This window comes from Cornus florida, unplaced genomic scaffold (genome assembly GCF_030987335.1).
Source record: "Cornus florida cultivar Cherokee Brave unplaced genomic scaffold, ASM3098733v1 CherokeeBrave_3.0.0_Hap2_Chr11, whole genome shotgun sequence".
NCBI lineage: Eukaryota > Viridiplantae > Streptophyta > Magnoliopsida > Cornales > Cornaceae > Cornus > Cornus florida.
Window position 1 is genome coordinate 114,932,546 of NW_026775581.1, and position 19,420 is coordinate 114,951,965.

General features: G+C 33.8%; 2 protein-coding genes across 2 annotated transcripts; both read right to left on the reverse strand.

The window, feature by feature from the left end:
- Positions 1-1,866: 1,866 nt before the first annotated feature.
- Positions 1,867-18,528, reverse strand: LOC132283773 (uncharacterized). Its single transcript, XM_059785783.1, has 4 exons — positions 18,071-18,528; positions 17,321-17,466; positions 2,383-2,501; positions 1,867-2,294 (listed from the first exon to the last, which is right to left on the reverse strand). The coding sequence occupies exons 1-4, from the start codon at positions 18,283-18,285 to the stop codon at positions 2,193-2,195; spliced, it is 582 nt and encodes a 193-aa protein (XP_059641766.1). The 5' UTR covers positions 18,286-18,528; the 3' UTR covers positions 1,867-2,192.
- On the reverse strand, positions 6,256-8,642 carry LOC132283772 (uncharacterized). Its single transcript, XM_059785782.1, has one exon. It carries the CDS (start codon positions 7,890-7,892, stop codon positions 6,291-6,293), a length of 1,602 nt encoding a protein of 533 aa, XP_059641765.1. The 5' UTR covers positions 7,893-8,642; the 3' UTR covers positions 6,256-6,290.
- Positions 18,529-19,420: the final 892 nt, after the last annotated feature.

The following is a 19,420-nucleotide window of genomic DNA, read 5'->3' on the forward strand; positions in this document are numbered from 1 at the left end:
TGAATTGGGTTTCAGTTTTGGTTCTCATAGTTCTAGTTCGATCCTGATTTAAAAATTAAAAATTGTGTATTTACAGTTCGATTCCGATTCCAAATATGTGGGAACCGAACCAAACCGAAATCGTATGTGTATATATATATATATATATATATATATATATATATATTTGATTGTATTATATATTTATATTTAATTATATAGTAATTAGTAAGTATAGCCCTGTACTATCAAGTCAAATAAAACCTCTACTTTTAGAGGGAATGCAATTTACCCGAACAGTCTGCATTTAAAATATATTTTGGTATTTATATTATATTAAATAAAGTATAATGTTTTCTTTATCTATCTTATTTTTCATTTTTTAACCGTACAAATCCTGCCATAATATGATCATATACTAAAATATTATTTTTGTGTACTGCTTTTTGGTATCTACCACGTTTTATCAAGACTATATTACCAACATATTATGATGATATTATCTTATTTGTTTATTTTCTGTCAACATCCTCAAAAGAGATTTGCATATCTTGAAGTCAGGAATAGTGCAACACAGCTCATCTTCCTCAGTCAATGGTTCCGTGGAACTGAATCGAAACCGAACAGTAAATGCCGATTCAGTTCCATATACACACAGTTTTGGTTCCGGTTCCATTTTTAAGGAACCGTTGTGACCGGTTCCGATTCCTAGTGGAACCGTACCGAATCGAACCATGTGCACCCCTACTTAGAGCAACTCCAATAGAGTCTCTAAAAATTGGCTCTCCGAATTTGCCACATCTGCATTTTTCAAGAGTCACGTCAGCATTTTAATGTTTCCAAATTTTAGTTATCGCATGTACTCTAATGATGTATTTTCGCTCCTCAAAAATTTTAATATTTTTTAATTATTTAATAAATTTTATTTTTTTAACTTTTTTCTAACGACTATATTTCTAATTACTATATCATACAAAAAATTTAAACAATACAATATTTATTATAAATTATAAAAATTAAAACTTACAATACAATATGAATTAAAAAATAATAATAGTAAAATATCATTATTAAAATCAACTAGAAAAACACAACAATCATTGTAGTTGTAGGTTAAAGAGTAGAGAATATAGATGGGTTGAATGTGAAGTGAATGATAGTAAGGGTTGATGTATTTAATTACAGAGGAAAAATAAAAGACATTTTTTCTATATATATATATATATATAATTATTAAAAATACATATATATATATATTTAAAAAATATGCATTGTGCCAATATAACTGTTAAGACACTGTTTGTGCACGCCTAAACCGGCTATAATGTCGATAGGAATATTGAAAACTTTAAAAAGGGCAAAAAAAAAAAATCAATTTTCTCCAATTTTTTTTAATTTTTTTTGCCCAAAAAAGCCTTAGGCACTAATTGTGTCAGCCAAACAGTGCCTTAACAACTTTTTGGTTTAATTATGTTGAGGGAAAATAGAAGGAAAAAAAAAAAAAAAGGCCAAAAAATGCAAAAAAAAAACCTCGTTTTTGGTATTTTTTTCATAACCAAACACGCCCTTAAAGTTATTCTGGGCTACAGTGTTGCTGGGCCACAGAAGTTAAAATTCAAAAAAATGGATGAGCCCACACAAGGCAGCCTGCAATCACTAACTGGGTCGTCGTTTTGGGCAACCCAAAAATTGGGGCCCATTTTTTGGAGACTGGATTGGACTGACCCAATAGCTAGAAAAGGCCCAGAATTTCTAAAAACTGGGCCGTTGGAAATGCTCTTAATTGATCCAATACAAACAATTCCATTCAACATTTCGGTTTTTTTTCCACCAGAGCAAAAAGCATCTGCACGCTAATTAAACTAATCAAATACATTAACTTACATGTGTAAAGGAATATTAACTGCATAATTAAAACTTTGTTTTTCCATGAATTAGAAAAAGAAAAAAACACATAAATAAAGAGCAGACTTTTTTCTTTTCTTTTTTTGTTAAATTTTAAATCATGCCTCCTTATAATAGTCACATATAACAGGGCAGAGTTAGAAGACTTTTCAATGATATCTCCCTAACCATTTTCAGAGGCATGACACTAATCTTACACTGAAAAAACGAAAAATAAGGTAATTTTATCTCAAGCATATCAACAAGACTAGAGTAGGATTTTCAAAAATATGAGCTAAGAAGCTGTTCTTTCACTATTTATGGCATCTTCAGTAGAAGGAGATGCTGTATAAAAGTTTCCGCCGATGCTGTCTCTCAAAGTTGCCCACAATCTCATCAATTGAATCCTCCCAAAATTCAGTTGTTTCAAGCTGTTCACAGCACCGTGCAAAGAAAGGTTAGCAACATAGGAATTAATAGAAAATCTATAATCATACATAAAAACATAACAATGTAGACCTCTTGGCACAATACTAGAGCAAGCCGAGCTCCAATGGCCGCCTCCTCGTGGTTATCTTTTACCTCCAAGTTGATCACCAGTACAGGCTTCATAAAAACATGATTCCGATTGTGGAGATCTGCACAACGTTACACAATGATCATGGAAAAGAAACATAAGATTAGTTTTAAATGAGGTAAAAGATGTCTCGAAGTAGAGAATTGTGCCTCTAGTTCCTGAAATAATTCTATGATTAAGACCGTCTCAAGTTTTCCCTCTCTTTGTAAACAATCAAGCCTAAATTTTATCTTTGTTTAGGCTTGTTTATTAACAAAGAGGGAAAACTACCTCTGCATCCTCAAAGAGAAGGTTAAGGTTCAAGGCCCAAGTGGGGCAAAGTGGGTGTCTGTTGCTCACTTACCAAAAAATAAAAACCAATATATCCATGAGCCTAAGTAGTGAAATGCTTTTTTGTATCTCTCGACCATCTTTGCTAAATCTTCACTTGCATTTCTAATTCTACAAAAGTTACATTCCATAGATTCAATTTTAATCCCACTGAAACCCTCTTGATTCTAGAACTTCATTTCCTACCTCTAAGTTAACATTTTCCCCTGCTATAGTTTCATCAAGAAAAACACAGTTATTTAACAAATAGCATACACCATTGAACCACATCCCGAATTTATTTTGTAAATCCATTTATAAATGAGACAATAAGACATAAGATGAATGTTGATCCATGATGTAAGCCTATATTATTTAATAACTGACTTGTGCCTCCCACAATTCTTCTATCTATATAATTCCAATTCTGTAATAATCTATACATGTCCTCTATTATGTTGATATCCATCTCTGACCCATTTCTTTTCTGGATCCATCATATTATATTTCTAGCGACCTTATCATATGCTTTCTCCAAATGTATAGTCTGTGTTAGGCGCTGAATGTTACACATTTTAGCCCCTTTACTTGCATGTTTTATTCTCTTAATAATAGTTTATTTGTAATTTTACATTATTTTATTGTTTCTATTTATTTCAGGACTTTAATTGTAAAATTAGCCAAGACCAGTGATCCTGAGCTTTAAAAGATGACATTCCGTGGGACCGAGCAATGTTGAAGATCCAAGTCTAATTATACTTAGAAAATATTTCAAAAGAAGCAACAAGTTGATGAGAATGGAAAAAAGAAGAAAAGGAAAACTCCTTCTCCAGAAAGGAAACTTTCGCCGAAGTTGGTAACTTGAACCCGTTTTGGTAACCTGGCTGTATCTCTCTCCTCGAGCGTCAAAACAGCTAAATTTCCACGCGGGGTTGAAAGGAAATTCGAAGAGCTACAATTTTGTATTTCACGAGGATTCCCTAAAACAGCTGTTTACCTTGTCAAAATTGGCCTGGAAGTCTATACGAATTTTAGAGTCCTTATTTGACAGAATTTCTATGTATGTCTTCTATAAGAAAAAGGGAACTTTAGGGCTGATCTTTTATTATTTAAAGGGAGTCATCTATAGCATTGAATCATTACACAGAGGAGCTTAAGGCTGAGATTAGAGAAGAGCATTCAGAAGAAAGATGAGATCGATCCATGGCAGTGAAGATGTCTTCCTCAACCATGAAGAATTCCACTCCGGTCATGCTTGGCTAAACGCTTTGCTAGTTTGTGATGTAGCCCTAACTTAGCACACTGGTTTGATTGTATTTAATTATTGAAGAACAATTTTTATCATGCATGATTGTGTAATCTATAGGAATTTTAATTGACTTTTCAATAAGAATCAGTTTTAGAGTTTTAATTCAATTACAAATATTTTTCTATCTTGTCTTAGATATTTTAATCTTGTAATTGAACACAACTCATTCACTTCTTGTAGTTGTGAATGAGATGATTATACAATGGTTTTTATCTGAATATAATGTTAGAGATTTGATGTATTATGCCTAGAAAAGATAGACCATGTTACACCCTAGAGTAAAGTAGATAGGTAGATGGTTTATGCCAATCGAAGATAGTCCATGCTTAACTTTAAATTATATTATTTTCTAGCTGAATTAATATGTGCTTGTAGCCATGATTAATTCCCTGTGCATGTTATATAATATATCTCCAATAAATTGATGCAATTGACTGGTGGTGCGATGTTAGTGGTGAAATCATACCCCTAGTCCTTTCTCTCTATTTTCTACATCCTATTTAATCATTGTTCTTTAGTTTATTTTATTTTTCTACTTAGTTAATTTAGAATTAATCATCACAATTCGATTATCCTACTTTCAAGTTAATTTAGAATTTAAGAAATCTGTTGGCAAACTTACTTTAGACAAGTTCCTTAGGTACGACACCCTTCCAAGTAAACCCTATCTAAAAAGATTCGTACACTTGCGAGTGGTACATATAAATCTCACAACAGTCTAAATCCCTCCTTTAGTCTCCTCTAAATAGCTACCATTGTTGACATATAAAACATACATGAAATTGATTTTCTAATACTATAGTGTAATGTATCAGCTATTCAATCACTCTATCCTAAAGTTTCATGAATCTTAATACAGCCTATCAATTTAATGCCCAACCACAATAATTTGTACAACTTTGATCTCCCCGTGTGTAAGTGTGCGCTTTTTTAAACATATATATGCTAAGAAGCACGGACACGGATACGGTACACGGATACGACACGACACGACACGGACACGGCGACACGGCAAATCCAAAAAAATTAGGACACGGACACGGCGAATAGTGTATATATATATATATATATATATATATATATATATGATGTAGTACTTTAAAAATTACCGAGTGTTACTATTTTTCATCAACCTCATAATGGAAAATATATACAAATCATAACTTATAACTAATAAACTATAAAAGAACAATGTTGCAGAGTTATAAAACCAAATAAAAAACAAGATATTAGAATAATAACTAGTATCATTTAATCATCATTGCAACTTTACTCCAAATACAAAAGCATAGACTGAAAGGACTATTAACATTCATGATTGTTTAACATTCAGGACTGTACTGTTAGCACTTAACATTCACAAAAACCTAAAGGCTAGTCCCCAAAAAAGATACAAAAACAAGTCAGTGTACTATCATCTATTCCCATCCATCATTTGACCTAGGACTTTACCATTTACAATACCAAAAGGGTAGTCCAAAACAAAAAAAAAAGAACATATCAGCATTCATCTATTGTAGTTCATCATCAATTGTCTCATGAATCTCATCATCATTAACACTTCCATCATCGGTAAATAATACCGCCTCTAATTCTGGCTCATCAAGTGAGAGGTTTGCAACCTCAAGCACCCCAACATCACCAAATGAATCAAATGCATCTCCTGCAATATCCCACATCTTAATTCGTCCTTCATTGTACTGTGGGGTTCTCCTTGACAGAAGACGGAGATTACTATGAATGAAAACCAAATCTTCAGCCCGTTGTGGCACCATCTTGTTCCTTCTCAATGAGTGAATAAAAGAATAAGTACTCCAGTTCCTCTCACAACATGAGGAGGAAGAAGGCTGGACAAGCAACTTCAAAGCTAACTCTTGAAGTAAGGGACCATATGAACCATGTACAACCCACCAACTTTTAGGATCCATGGTATATCTATCACATATAGAATCACTCTCCCCAAATTCCCCCGAGTTTGATGAAAAGTTAGCGTACTCCAATTGGACTTTTGAACGCTCTTGTGGGTCACTAAAGTATTTTTTAAGGCACCTTGTTCTCTCTCTTGAGACCTCTAAATCCTTGTGTGGTGGAACTCGACTTTGGTCTTCACTAAGCCACACATCACTATAGTACCTACAATAAATAAGAGAATGCATTTAATTCATAATTTAATTTCCTTAATTCTAAACTAAGATTAAAACTTCTTTAGCTTACAAATTAATATCTAATGATTTACCTTGGATTTAGTGAATCTGCCAAGCAATGAAGCGGAGTATTGTTCTTGTTCCAACGAGCTACAAGTATCCCATGCACCACTTCATAAAAGGAAGAACTTTCACTTTGTCGCTTTCTTTCATACCTATATATTGCCATCTTCACTTTTTCAATCATTGCATCCCACATATCATAAACTAAGTGAAGACAAGGCTTATCGGTATCACGAGCCCTTGGCATGTCATAAATAGGTGAAGTAAAGGAAAGGATATAATCAATCTTTCCCCACCATTGTTCATCCAACAGCTTCTCTCTCACATAATCGGCCTTTCCTACATCATCCTCCTTATAGCAAGTCCACTTGTCACTTATGACCATTGCTTGGAGACCACCTTTTATAAGTTTAAATCTTTTCATCATCACAATAACAGAAGCAAAGCGTGTCTTTGCAACTGAAAGCAACTTCAAGCTGACAAACTCATTGAAAATAGCTAATCTCATTGAATGGTTCATGATGAAATTCTTTATTATTGTAACCTCATCAGCATAATCAAGAATCCAACCACACTCTGCATATGCAATTTCATTCTTTTCCACATTTTTTGCAGCACAAATATTTTTGAGGGCAAGATTAAGAGTATGGACCACACAAGGTGTCCAAACAATGTGAGGGAATTGCCCTTCAATTAGTTGTCCAGCAGCCTTGCAATTTGGGGTATTGTCTGTAATTACTTGGATCACATTTTGGGGGCCAACCTCATTTATGACTTCCTTCAACAAATTGGAAATGAAAAACTTGTCTTTAATTCCACCGGAACAATCAACAGCTTTCAAAAACATGGGACCTCCTTCTGTCATAGCCATAAAATTAATTAAAGGCCGCCTTTGTGGATCACTCCAACCATCACTTGCAATGCTAACACCCTTTGCCTTCCATGTACTCCTAATTGGTTGCAATAATCTATCAATATTTGCCTTTTCTTTTTGAAGTAGAGTGGTTCTCAATAGATTATAACCCGGAGGCAAATAACCTGACAGAGGATTATTTGCAGCATAGTTGTATGAACTCACATAATACGGGTTTCTTGCTAGATGAAACGGCAATCCTGCGGAATAAAACATCCTAGCAATCTCTGAGTGCAATTGTTCCCAAGCATCATTATTAAATGCCTTCCCAATGGCACCCCCACTTGCCTTTCTTTTCTTTGGTACATAAGCCTCCTGAGTGAGACTAGTAGTACCACCCAATGATGCACTAGACGGCGGCAAAGGAACTTTTTTTGGTTTAGAATTTTTAATTCTCAATTCGGCTTCTTCAATTGCTTTTTGCATTTCTGCAATATTCTGATATGTGACTTTTGGACATATACGAATACCCATACCAGTGTTCTGCAACAAGTGGGCTTTAACTCTTGTACAAGACCCCCTGAATTCGTTATTACAAAAGTGGCATTTGAATAAAAAATTTCCTCCTCCACCACCAATTTTTTCTAATTGTGTGACATAGTTCCAAAGTGGTTTGTTATCATCTTGTTCGAATTGAGGAGTACAACTAGCAACTGATGTAGACAATGACATGTCTAATTCCCTAGACATAAAAAGAAAAGAAAAAAAATCCATACTTACAGCAGTCAGCAAAGAAAGAACAGTCAGCAAAGAAAAAATAAATTCCTATTTGCTACAAATTCATAAGTCATATGCAATAGTTGAAATTAAATCAAAGATGAAATCCAATTCATTTACAGGTCAATAAGTCACGACTCACACAAGCTAAAATTTAAAGCAAGAATAAAGACAACAGAGAAGAAGAAGAAGAAGAAGAAGAAGAAGAAGAAGAAAGAAATTAGGAAAGAAATTAAGGTCTGTAAAAAAGGAAAAATACCAGAAAAGAAGAAGACGGGTTTGTGAACTGGGGTTAGTGGAGGGGGGGAGGAGAGAGAGAAAAGAAAAAGAAAGAATTTGGGGTTTTGAAAAAGGAAAACAAAAAACAAAAAATAAAAAATAGATGAAGAAGAAAGAAACTGGGGTTAGTGAAAAACGGGGGGAAAAAAAAAAAGGAGAGAGAAAAGAAAAAGAAAGAAACTGGGGTTTTGAAAAAGGAAAATGAAAAAAAAACAAAAAAAAAAATAGATGAAGAAGAAAGAAAGAATCTGGGTTTGTGAAAAAGGAAAAAGAAAAAAAAAAATGAAGAAGAAATAAAGAAACTAGGGTTTGTGAAGAAAAAGAAAGAAAAGAGGAAGGAGGAGGAAGAAAAGAGAGGAGAGAGAGAGAGACTGACCTGGAGGCTGGAAGGAGTCGCTTTGATCTGCAGCAGGAAGTTGCAGAGCTTCGTTGTCAGTTTGAGAGAGCACAACCCCCGTCCTTTGAATCTGATCTTGTAATAGTGTAATGACTGCCTCAAATATCTATCTCTTTTGTTTAAAATTACATATTAACCTTGAAAGTTTAAAATTATTATGTTCTGACCACATAAGTAAGTAAATAACTTTATATATTTGTACTTTAACCCAACTTTCTTTTAAAAATTATCTTTTAAACCCCCAAAAATAAGACACGCGTGTCAGACACACACCCTGGCATGTCGGACGCGTGTCCGTGCCGTGTCCAATCCGTGTCCGAAAATTTTAAAAAAATAAAAAATTCCAAACACGCTTTTTGCCTTGTCCGACACGTGTCGGGCCGTGTCCGACGCGTGTCCGTGTCCGACACGGATTCTTTGCCTATTTCGGAGTGTCCGTGCTTCCTAGTATATATGTGTATGTGTATGTATATATATATATATATATATATATATATATATATATTATACATAATTAGTAAATACTTCATATTGCTCACTGAGTATTTTCTTATTATTCTATTAAATAATTTTGATATCCAAGATATACTATCATACCTAAACACTTCCAAACATCTATAACAACCCTGTCCGGTCTTAAAACTCTTGTAGTTTTCACATTCCTAAATACAATTTTAATCATGCACACCTCATCATGCAAGGTACTTCATACAATATTTGCCAAGCCAAGCTTTGAGATGTTCAGGCTCACCTTTTCAAACTTAGATAATGGTCACGCTCAAATTGTGCTCGACCGAGCTTGACCTAGCCAAGCTGGACTAAGAACTGTTTGACTATGTTTGGGCTCGGCTCAAGCTTTTTTTTCTTTTTTTTTTCAATCTGTATTCTTTAAACAGATGGAGTCTTGGAGATTCACAAAGTAATATGCCCAAAAAAAAAAGGGAAATTTATCCAGCAATGATAGAGAACAAGATGAGGACCATCCATAAAACTACTCACTGGCGGCCAGTGACATAGCCAGAAAATTATATGGGGGGAGGGGGCCTTGAACAAAAACAAGATAAATTTTTCCCAAACTATCATAACAAACAAAAGTTAGCATTAAATTAATATTATCCTTGAATACATTTAGAATTGTCCTCGACGGGTTTTCGTATTTTGTTAAACGCCATATATAGCTTCATCATCTATGCGATCAAATATTTCTTTTTCAACATATACAATCAAACCATCACTCATGACTCATCCATTGATCTCTCATCCAATTGCACAATCGATTCTTCACAATATTCATAGCTAAAAATGCTCTCTATACAGGGGCAGTCGCAACTGATAAGATCAATGCCAATGTCACAAGTAAATACAATAATGAATACACCTTGTCTTTTATGGTTTCAACCATTTTTTTTGCAAGATCGCCAATTACTTTTAATCCTTCAAACTTGTAAAGGACAATGGATGTGGGCCAGTAGAGAGTGAAGAAACAAGAGATAGAGCTACTTTACTTTATTTAGACTCAAGAATATCAGTAGGCCCAAGAATATAAAGTTGGGTATTTTAAAAAATTGAGTGGTGAAATTGCTAAGATTTTAACAAAAACTATAGGAAGTAATGTAAATAATAAATAAATAAATAATTTAGTGGGGGCATACTAAGATTTTAACAAAAACTATAGGAAGTTAATTTAGTGGGGGCAGATGCCCCCACTGGGCCCTTGGTAGATCCATGCCTGCTAGTGACAGTGGCGACAGTGGTTGCGTGGGCCCTTGGTAGATCCATGTGTTTGATGGAGGAGATGGTGTAATCATGAAAGTGCCTGTGAACGGTGTGCATAGATCTATTTTTGCGCTTAATAGCAGTGTTGATTTTTGTTGAAGTTGCTGGCAGAGATGCTTTGAAGCATTTTTTTTCTTCTTAATTGGTACTCACACACACATGTTTCTTTTAAGACTTGAACCTCTGACTTTCCTTTGAAAAGTAAGAGGCTGATACTGTAATACCCCTAATTTTAAAAGGATAGTTCTGGAATTTATTTAAATGTTTAATTGTGTTTTTAGTTTATTTAGTTGGTTATTTGTAGTTGTTGTGTTTGTTTGTTTATTTAAATTGTTATTTAGTTAAATTTTTGTTTTGCTTTAATTGCTTAAATTGATTATTTGTTTTATTTTAAATTGTTTTATTTTAAATTGGTTGTTTATGTTAGTTAGTATTTATTTGAATTAAGTTAAATGTTTTATTTATTAAATTAGGGTTTTATCAGCCACGTATTTAGCCGACTTATTTTTTTTCTGTCTAGTAATAGGATTAGGGTTTAATTGCACCTAGGTTTAGTTGGCCTATATATATATCTGTATAAGACTGCCAAGGGTTTAGAACCCTAACCACACGTATTGGAGGCAGAAGTATCAGGGGAGTTAGGAGAAGGTAGTTCGCCGGAAAACTTAGAAGAAAGACGTTGAGATTTTTGAACCGAATCTCACAGGCAAGTTTTATTACTAACTCTATCTCTTTGGCCTGTGTTCTTTGCATCTCCAATTCAGTTCCAGGAAGAAATAAAGCTAAATTAATTTGGTTGTAATTATTTGTTTTAAACAGTATGGGTTCTTGTATGTATTTTTCCGTTCGTGATGAAACTGTTTGTGCTTGTTCTTGTTTTAATTGAATTTGATTAACAAGTAATGAACTTAGATAACTTTGGAGCATTTTGGGACTTAGTTTTAATCCATAGGAAACTTAGGTTGGCGGAACAAAGTTGCCGGAGTTGGAGAAGAAGTTGAACAGCATGTTTCCTTGTAGGTGCATGTTAACCGTTTTTAAATTATTTTGTTTAATTCTTGTTCCCACTGAATGTGATTATTAATCAAGGAAGTTAATTAACTTTTGAACACCCAAGGACTTAATTTTAATCAGCAAGAAATTGGGTTTGGAGGATCAACACAGCTGGACACCGCCGGAATTGGAAAAACGACGCACAGGGGAAGGAGCCTGCTCTATTTCAAGTAGAGCAGGCTCAATTAAAAAGTGGAGCAGGCTCTACTTTGTAGTAGAGCCGGCTCTACTTGGTAGTGGAGGCGGCTCCACTTTGTGTGGAGCCGGCTCCTTCAACAGGTTTCAGTTTTTCGCCTTTTCAATGATGGTTTTGGCTGCGGGTTTCAGAATTTGGTGTTTTCAGATGCTATTAGGAGCTATGCAGGGATGTTTCAGTAGCATCTAAGTCCTATTAGAAATTCTGAAGGTGTGATGATACATAATAAATTACAAAGAAATCGGTAGATTTAAACTGTTATAGTTTCAGGTGAACTTGTGGACTGTTCTTGGAGGCAGAGGATTTTAAGTGCATAACCCTATGAGTTACAATTTATCTGGGAATGGTAATATTGTTAAATCATCTTTCTGTAATTTAAGTTAAGTTTATTAGATTACAGAATGATTATATATATTCATAAGTGACAGTAAGACACTTTTAAGGAAGTTTACATGGTTGAAATTTTGCAGATGATTCAAGTTGATTAATTTTAAATTAGCAACTGAATTAGGAGTTTGATATGTAAATCATATAACAGGGGTATGGGATTAAGCCTATTAACTAATATAAATTCAGTTAATACTTAATAAGGATCTAGTTGATGTTACCAAGAATTTGTTTATGTCAACTTGTGGGATGTTGTGGAATAATTACAAGTAAGCATGTATATACTATTGTTATTATTATTATGCTTATTGTGAGTTACAGGATGGTTATATTTCTTCTCTGCACTTAAAATTTTGTCAGAGAACCAGGTACTGGATGTATTGAACAAGCATGCTAATTAAACATTCTTGTTATGCTTATGATTGGATATGTTGATATTGATATGTTATGCTATCATATATATATTATCAATACTGGATGGATGGCTTGTATGCACCGGTATGGGACGGTGTCATACTAGGGGGATTAGCTCAAAAATGTTAAGTCCTACCTACTCTGGATTAAGGGACGGATTAACTACAAAAGTTAAGTCCTACCTATATTTTGTGTCAGATCAATAAATAATTGAGTGGCACTTTGGTTTGGAATGAAATTTAAATATATTTTTATGATGCCACGATATGAGCCTGAGACTCAGAGTCGTTGGTTAGGGAGCGTATATGCATTGGGATGCATAGCTGGCTATGATGGTTGGATGTGTACCCTGCTAGGGCTAGGTAGTCATGCCCACCTTTGGGTGCGTTTTCGCATGGTGCCTACTAGTCAGGTTGAGACAGGCCTGTAGTCCAGTGAGAGTCCTGTAGTGTGATTATATATATATATATTTATCTACGGACTATTAGCTATTGTTGGATTGGTTAGGATGTACATGCGTATCGGGTCTCTGCTTGGGTAGTAGTAGTATAGAACTTGCATGTGGGCCTGACCCACTCATCATTTTTCAGGTATCGGACATTTCCAGTCTAGAGCTTGTTCGTGCTGAGCAGAGACGATCTTCCATTCTACCGACGACGTAGGACTTCTTTCCAAATATTAGATTTGGATTTTATTTTCAGTTTTTACTTTCATTTAGTTTGGGATTTTTATTAAGGGTCCACTAAAGATGGATTCCCGAGTTGTTAAACTGATGGAGTTTTGGATTATCAGATTCTAAGTATTTAATTATAAAGGATTTTACTTTTAGTTTCTTCCAGCTTAAACTTTATTTATTAAATTCATTTTGTCATCTGTATTCGATTAAATATTAATTGTTTGATATCCTTCGGATCTATGCTCGGACTTGATCACCCGTGGCTCTAGAATCGAGGGGTATCACAGATACCGCTAGGTCACTGGCCCGTTGGTTGTGACTGAGGAAATCACTAATGATCAAGGTGTTGTTTACCAACTGCGATTCTTCAGCAATGCAAATGCGAGAGAGATTGAGATGATAATATTACGAAGGAGAGGGAGGGAGATAGAGAGAGAGAGGAGAGAGAAATTTTTATCCCATTTTAAGCATGTTTGGATATGGGGAAAAATCAGAGTGTTTGACTAAAATGAGCAGAAGAGGAATATTTGGTTCGATAAAATTTAAGGTCATGTTTGGTCAGCTATGAAGCACGGACACGAAACAGGGGTACGATACGACATGGATACGGCGATACGGCAAATTTAAAAAAAATAGGACACGGCAAGAATACGGCAATAAAATAATAAAATAATTTTTATTATATATAAAAAAATATTCACTTTTACTTAATTTCTTATATATATTAATAAATTACAACTCATTTAAATTAGGCCAATCATCTTTCTTTTTTTTTTTCAAAAACATAAAGTCAATAGTACATATTCCATTAAAAAAAAACAACAAATATATATAGAGCTCTATTTATAAAATGAAATATATGTATATGTATATAAAATAACACAGATAAGATGGAATCTTACCTAACCCCTTCTTTCTCACCCCAGTCAACTCTTTTTTCAATAACCCATGTCTCTGCTCCTACCAGCCATTCTATCTGATCCCCCTCTATCTTCACAATTTGAGATCTATAAACACAAAAACAAATCAATTTTACGCCTTCGTGCCCAATCATTTCCGGTCATTCTCTTACTTCTCTCTATCTTCACAATTTTTACATCTATAGATCCATCAAACCAATTTCGATTTCGATTAATTAATTATATATATATATATGATACCATGTTACACTGGTTTGGCTCCCTTCCCAACTTCTTCCCTCTTTGGCTCTATTCATCTTCTTCCTTCACTACTTCAGGCAAAAGAGGCACGGTGAAATAGCTTAGTCCCGAGATGAGAATGACATACCTCAATACATGGGAATCAGATCAGTGCATGTCCGATTGGTGTCCGACCATGTCCAATCAGTGTCCAGTAGCATCGAATATATTAAAAAATGCAGGATACGGTTAGAGTGTGTTGGACATGTGTCCAAGCCTGGGACACGTGTCCGACACTGGTACGTAGACCCTTAGAGCCGTGTCGGTGCTTCATAGTTGGTCACTTATTTAGTTAAAATTATAAGGGGGTGTTTGGTTAGACAAAACTTAAGGGGGTGTTTGGTTAGACAAAACTTAAGGGCATGTTTGTTTGGTTAAACAAGTTAAGCCTAGATGAGCCAAGCTCTGTCTTAGTCTGCTCAGCTCTTTTAACAAACAAACTTCAAATTAGGCTTGAGATTGGTTCAATTAATAAATGAATGCGCCAGAACGAGTTCCATGTTAAGTTGACATCGAGTTGTTCGTGAACAACACAGTTCATTTGCAAGCCTAATCATGATCTTGCAAATCTTTTTTTTCTCCTAGGGTACCATATTTTCATGACATAGACATTCTATATAATTTTCATTTCAACCTAGCAAAGTAATATTTTCACAGTTTTTTAGTTTCATTATTGCTTTCTAAGACCCTTAAGCCATCGTTCTTTATGAATTAATATCATTAAAACCTCTACCTTCCATCATAACTAGGCAAATTTATATGGATCTTCTCCTTTCCTTTGTATCTAATTTAGAAAAAATAACATAGTATGCAACATATGTAGGTTCTTTAGCTAGTTTTTCTAATTTCCTCTTTGGCATATTTCTATCTTTCAAAAGTTGATTCTCTAATTTTAGCCAAATCTATTGCAATTTTTTTTTACATGATGGTTTGGACTGATGGGTAGTGTGGAACACGATAAATACTCTACGCCAAGGCCCAACTTCACGGATCCAACTGATGAGTAGTTTGAAGCCAGATATATACTATGGAGCTTGGGGGGTATTTTGGTATATTCCGCACCTATTATGTTGCCCTAGTGCGAGGTATTTATTTCATTCTAAAGTCTCTGTATTGTGTGCCCTTTTTGGAGAGCATCTTAAATCCCAGCTACCCATGGACGTAACCCTAGTTCTTCGAATGAACCACGTAAAAAAATCTGTGTTTGATCTATTTTCTGTTTAATTGTGCAACATCGACATCTTCATTCCACCACCAAGTCTCATATTCATTTTGATTCTGAGAACCTCTCTTGATATTCTTTTAACACATTCCACAGCATATTAATTTCATCTTCTAAACTTCATTATACTTCTTTAGCATCTTGTTTCTAAAAAACTACATTATCTTCCATTTTAATTACACCACTTGACTCTTGAGCTTGTAATCTCCTTTCTCTTCCTTGATTTTCTTTCAACAAACACATAAAACTACCAATCTAAATTGCAACAATAAGCTCTATCCTAAAATAACCTTACAAACTTGGAAATTGGTCTATATAGATAGATTAAAAATAAACAAAATAAATAAAAGTTGCTTCTCTACCTAACCCACTTTTAAAGGTTATCAAATGTTCATCTTTCCTTTTGATATAGCTATTTTCTATCATAAGATTATGTTATCTCTTATTGCAAATATATCGTAAGATTATGTTCCCTATTATTGTGAATATAGTTCCACGTTATCATCAAAAGGAAATATAAATGTTTGATAACCTTTGAAAGTGGGTTAATGTGTGGCAATAGCCTTGAAGAAACAATAACGATTGATTGATGGATGAACTAAGGTTCAGGAGTTAAAGATGAGCCTACAAACCCAAGATAGGGTACTGTACTAAAAATAAAAACTGTGGTTCCAAAACCCAAAATACGCTGCTTAAACATTTAATAGAGTCATGTCAAAAAATAAATAAATAAATAATTTAATAGAGTCAAGATTTCATAAGTTTGAGAGGAAACTGTAAGATCCCAAGACAAGCTTTTAATTCTTGAGAGTGAATTAGTGACCTTGGAATTTGGAGATGGAGCCAAGTGACTAATGCAATAGCGTATCTTGTGGCATTTAACCTTGTTTCAATTCTAAAAATCACATACATAGGAGCTGTTTCATAAAACTAAAATTTTGATATTTTAGTGATCAGTAGCAACAAAAGTTTTACTGAAATTTGAGAATAAATGACCATGTTAACTGAGTTTTTCAGTATTATGAGGAAAGTTATCTGAATTAAATTTCAAACCAATAAAATTCTAAAATTTACTTCTAGAACATTCATAGCACATCTCAAACTCCTAATATCCACTGGTGAAAATTTTAAATTCTAGATTTTCTCGTTGGTGGATGAATTTTCAAACTAAGTGAATACACTAGCTTATGAATAGAATATAACATCTATCGATTTTAAGGTTTTGACAACTAAGTCAAGGATAATCAAGACATGTAGTTTTGTGAGGAGCACTTAAAGTTAATTTACATATCATGAGAATGTCAAACATACTTACACCTTTTCTTGATTGCAACCCTTTCAGCAGTTTAGAAGGGCCAAAAAAAATCAACTAAATACATCCATATGACTATATTTTATAGAAGTGCCGGACGGTGATAGTTTAAAGGGAATATAGAGACATTTGTATCACATGCTAGACATACCATTCAGCAAGCTTAACTAATGTTCAAATTCTTCAGCTACCTGTTCTGTTGCATGTATACCCAAACCCTACGCATTCTAAAGTTTCTTCCTTTCCAAATATTATTATGGCAAATATCGAACAATTTTCAGAAGTCAAGCCACTGTTGGCATCCTTTTAACCATATTCGGCCTAGGATTTAAAAGAATGTCATTAGCAATTTTATAAAAAAATATTTTCATTTGGAATGAAATTCCATGCAGCAAAGATATGTATAAACCAAAATAAAGAAGTACCATTTAATCATTTATATATAATTGGAGTTATAGTGGCAAATGATAAAAACAAAATGCAAAAAAAAAATGTGACCTTTAAAGAAACCAACCTTCGAGAACCATGTCGAAAACCTTTTCTTCAAATGAGAATACCACATCAAAGGAACCATCTGCGGCATTCTCTTGCCAACGTTGAGGCGCAGTTTTGACAGCTGAATTCCTCTTGAGCATTGGCAATATACCATTACGCTTGTACCTATACCATTGTTAAGGCTTCACTTAGCTTTTATCATGTATAGGTACACACATGAGCAAGCAAGCATTAAAATTCAGGCAGAAAACTAAGGTTGCAATAAAATAAGAAATAAAAGTTGCCTTCAGATTCTGTTAATTAAACAAGGTTTTGCCTTCTATTCCCATCTTGATACAACTTTGGTAATTTATATATCTAATATATAATTACTTTCGAGACATGACCCCAAATTTTAATCAGTGCATTTTAAATACTAAAATAAGCAATGTTAACAATCAATTCCAATAAACCAAACCAATAATATCTGTGATAGAAAGTTAATTTTCTTTTCCTTCCCCCTAATTTCCCAAAAAATATAACCCACATGGAGACCATGAGAAATATAACCAAATGGGGTAGCAAAGAAAATATATAAATGTATAATGCAAATGGGTATACATTAGAATAGTGAAAGGTTATAGAACTTTTCAATTCCAATAAACAAAACCAACAATATGTGTGTGTGAGAGAGATTCAAAGTTAAATTTTAATTTCTCAGAAATGTAACCAAATTGATTTAAAGCAAAATGGGTATAAATTAGAATAGTGAGAGGTGATAGAAAGATACAGTTCAGGGTCTTTGCGTCTGAGCTCATCGAACATGTGCTTGTAGGGAGTGCCGAAGTCGTAGACATTGGGTTCTCTGAGGGAAGGTCCAGGAAGCTTAACGTGTGCCCCTGTACCGTACGAGCATACATCGAAGCCCTCCCTCTTGAGGAGAGAGTGAGCCTCCATGCTACGGTTCTGATTCGATGAACACACCATGGCGTATCGAAATTTCATGCTTCTCTCTTCTTCCTCGCACACTACTTGTATTTCTTCGGCAGAGGTCAAGAAGATATACTAGTATTAGGGTTTCGCCTTTTATACAAAGGTTTAGGAATTATTATTGGCGATCCAAAGCAGAAACCAAGGAAAAAAATTCCAGAGCAGAAACCTCCTTTCCTCTCCTCTGCCGCTCCCCACTTCTTTTTAAGTTTTGGCCTCTTTTCCTCTTCAACACAAGAATGCCCTTGAGGCGTCTTTCTAGAGATTAAAATAGACTTTAAATTTGAAATTTTGTTTTATAAATATTTGGCAACTAGAAGACGTTTTTAATTCATATGGATTTTGCAAAAAAAATAATAATAATAAAAATTCATAGAGATTTTGGCACATTATAAATTTTTATTTTTTTTTTCAAGGGCAAATTTCACTTATGAGATTTGTCAATATCCCAGCAGACTCTCTTAATTTTATAATTTCACTTATAAAATTATTATAAATTTTTGTGAAATAGACTCTCTTAATTTTATAGTTGCTTTTTTATGAAATAGATTATTCTTGACTACAACCCACCGAAACAAACAATTATAAACCTCCTTTTTTTTTTTTTTTTTTTTTTTTGGTGTTTAGGATAAATTTGTCAATATCTGAGACACACTATTATTTTCATAATTTTACTTACATGTTTTTTTTGGGTAGTGTACATTGAATAATGAAGAATATATCTTTGGTAAAAAGTATAACCAGGAGTTTACCCGGTAGTTACAAGTTCAAAGAGAAGATAGTTGCGAGGGTTCCACGTCATAATAAAAAATAAAAATAAAAAACCATAACAATAAATTTTTTTATAAAAAAAATAAAATAAAATAAAAACTCTTAAATGACATTTTTAAACTAATCATTATATTTTTTAAATTTACAACATTATTTTTTACTAAATATGTTTTCATGTTTTTGTTTCCAAAAATATTGTAACAAATTGACGTTACAAAACATGCTTCCTATTGCTATTAAAAATACTCTATAACAAAACACTCAGGTTAAAACAAAACACGTGCCAACCAAGCCCATCAACAAGTTGCATATTATGGAACAGATTCTTCTTGACGACATCTAACGGAAACAAACAAAATATGTTGATAACAGAAGTAGA

Coding starts and splice junctions, on each gene's coding strand:
- LOC132283772 (XM_059785782.1), bottom strand. CDS start 7,892: ATGGATTTTTTTTCTTTTCTTTTTATGTCTAGGGAATTAGACATGTCA.
- LOC132283773 (XM_059785783.1), bottom strand. CDS start 18,285: ATGAAATTTCGATACGCCATGGTGTGTTCATCGAATCAGAACCGTAGC. Junction 17,467..18,070: donor AGACGCAAAGACCCTGAACT/GTATCTTTCTAT, acceptor ACAATGGTATAG/GTACAAGCGTAATGGTATAT. Junction 2,502..17,320: donor TTTCGACATGGTTCTCGAAG/GTTGGTTTCTTT, acceptor AACGTTGTGCAG/ATCTCCACAATCGGAATCAT.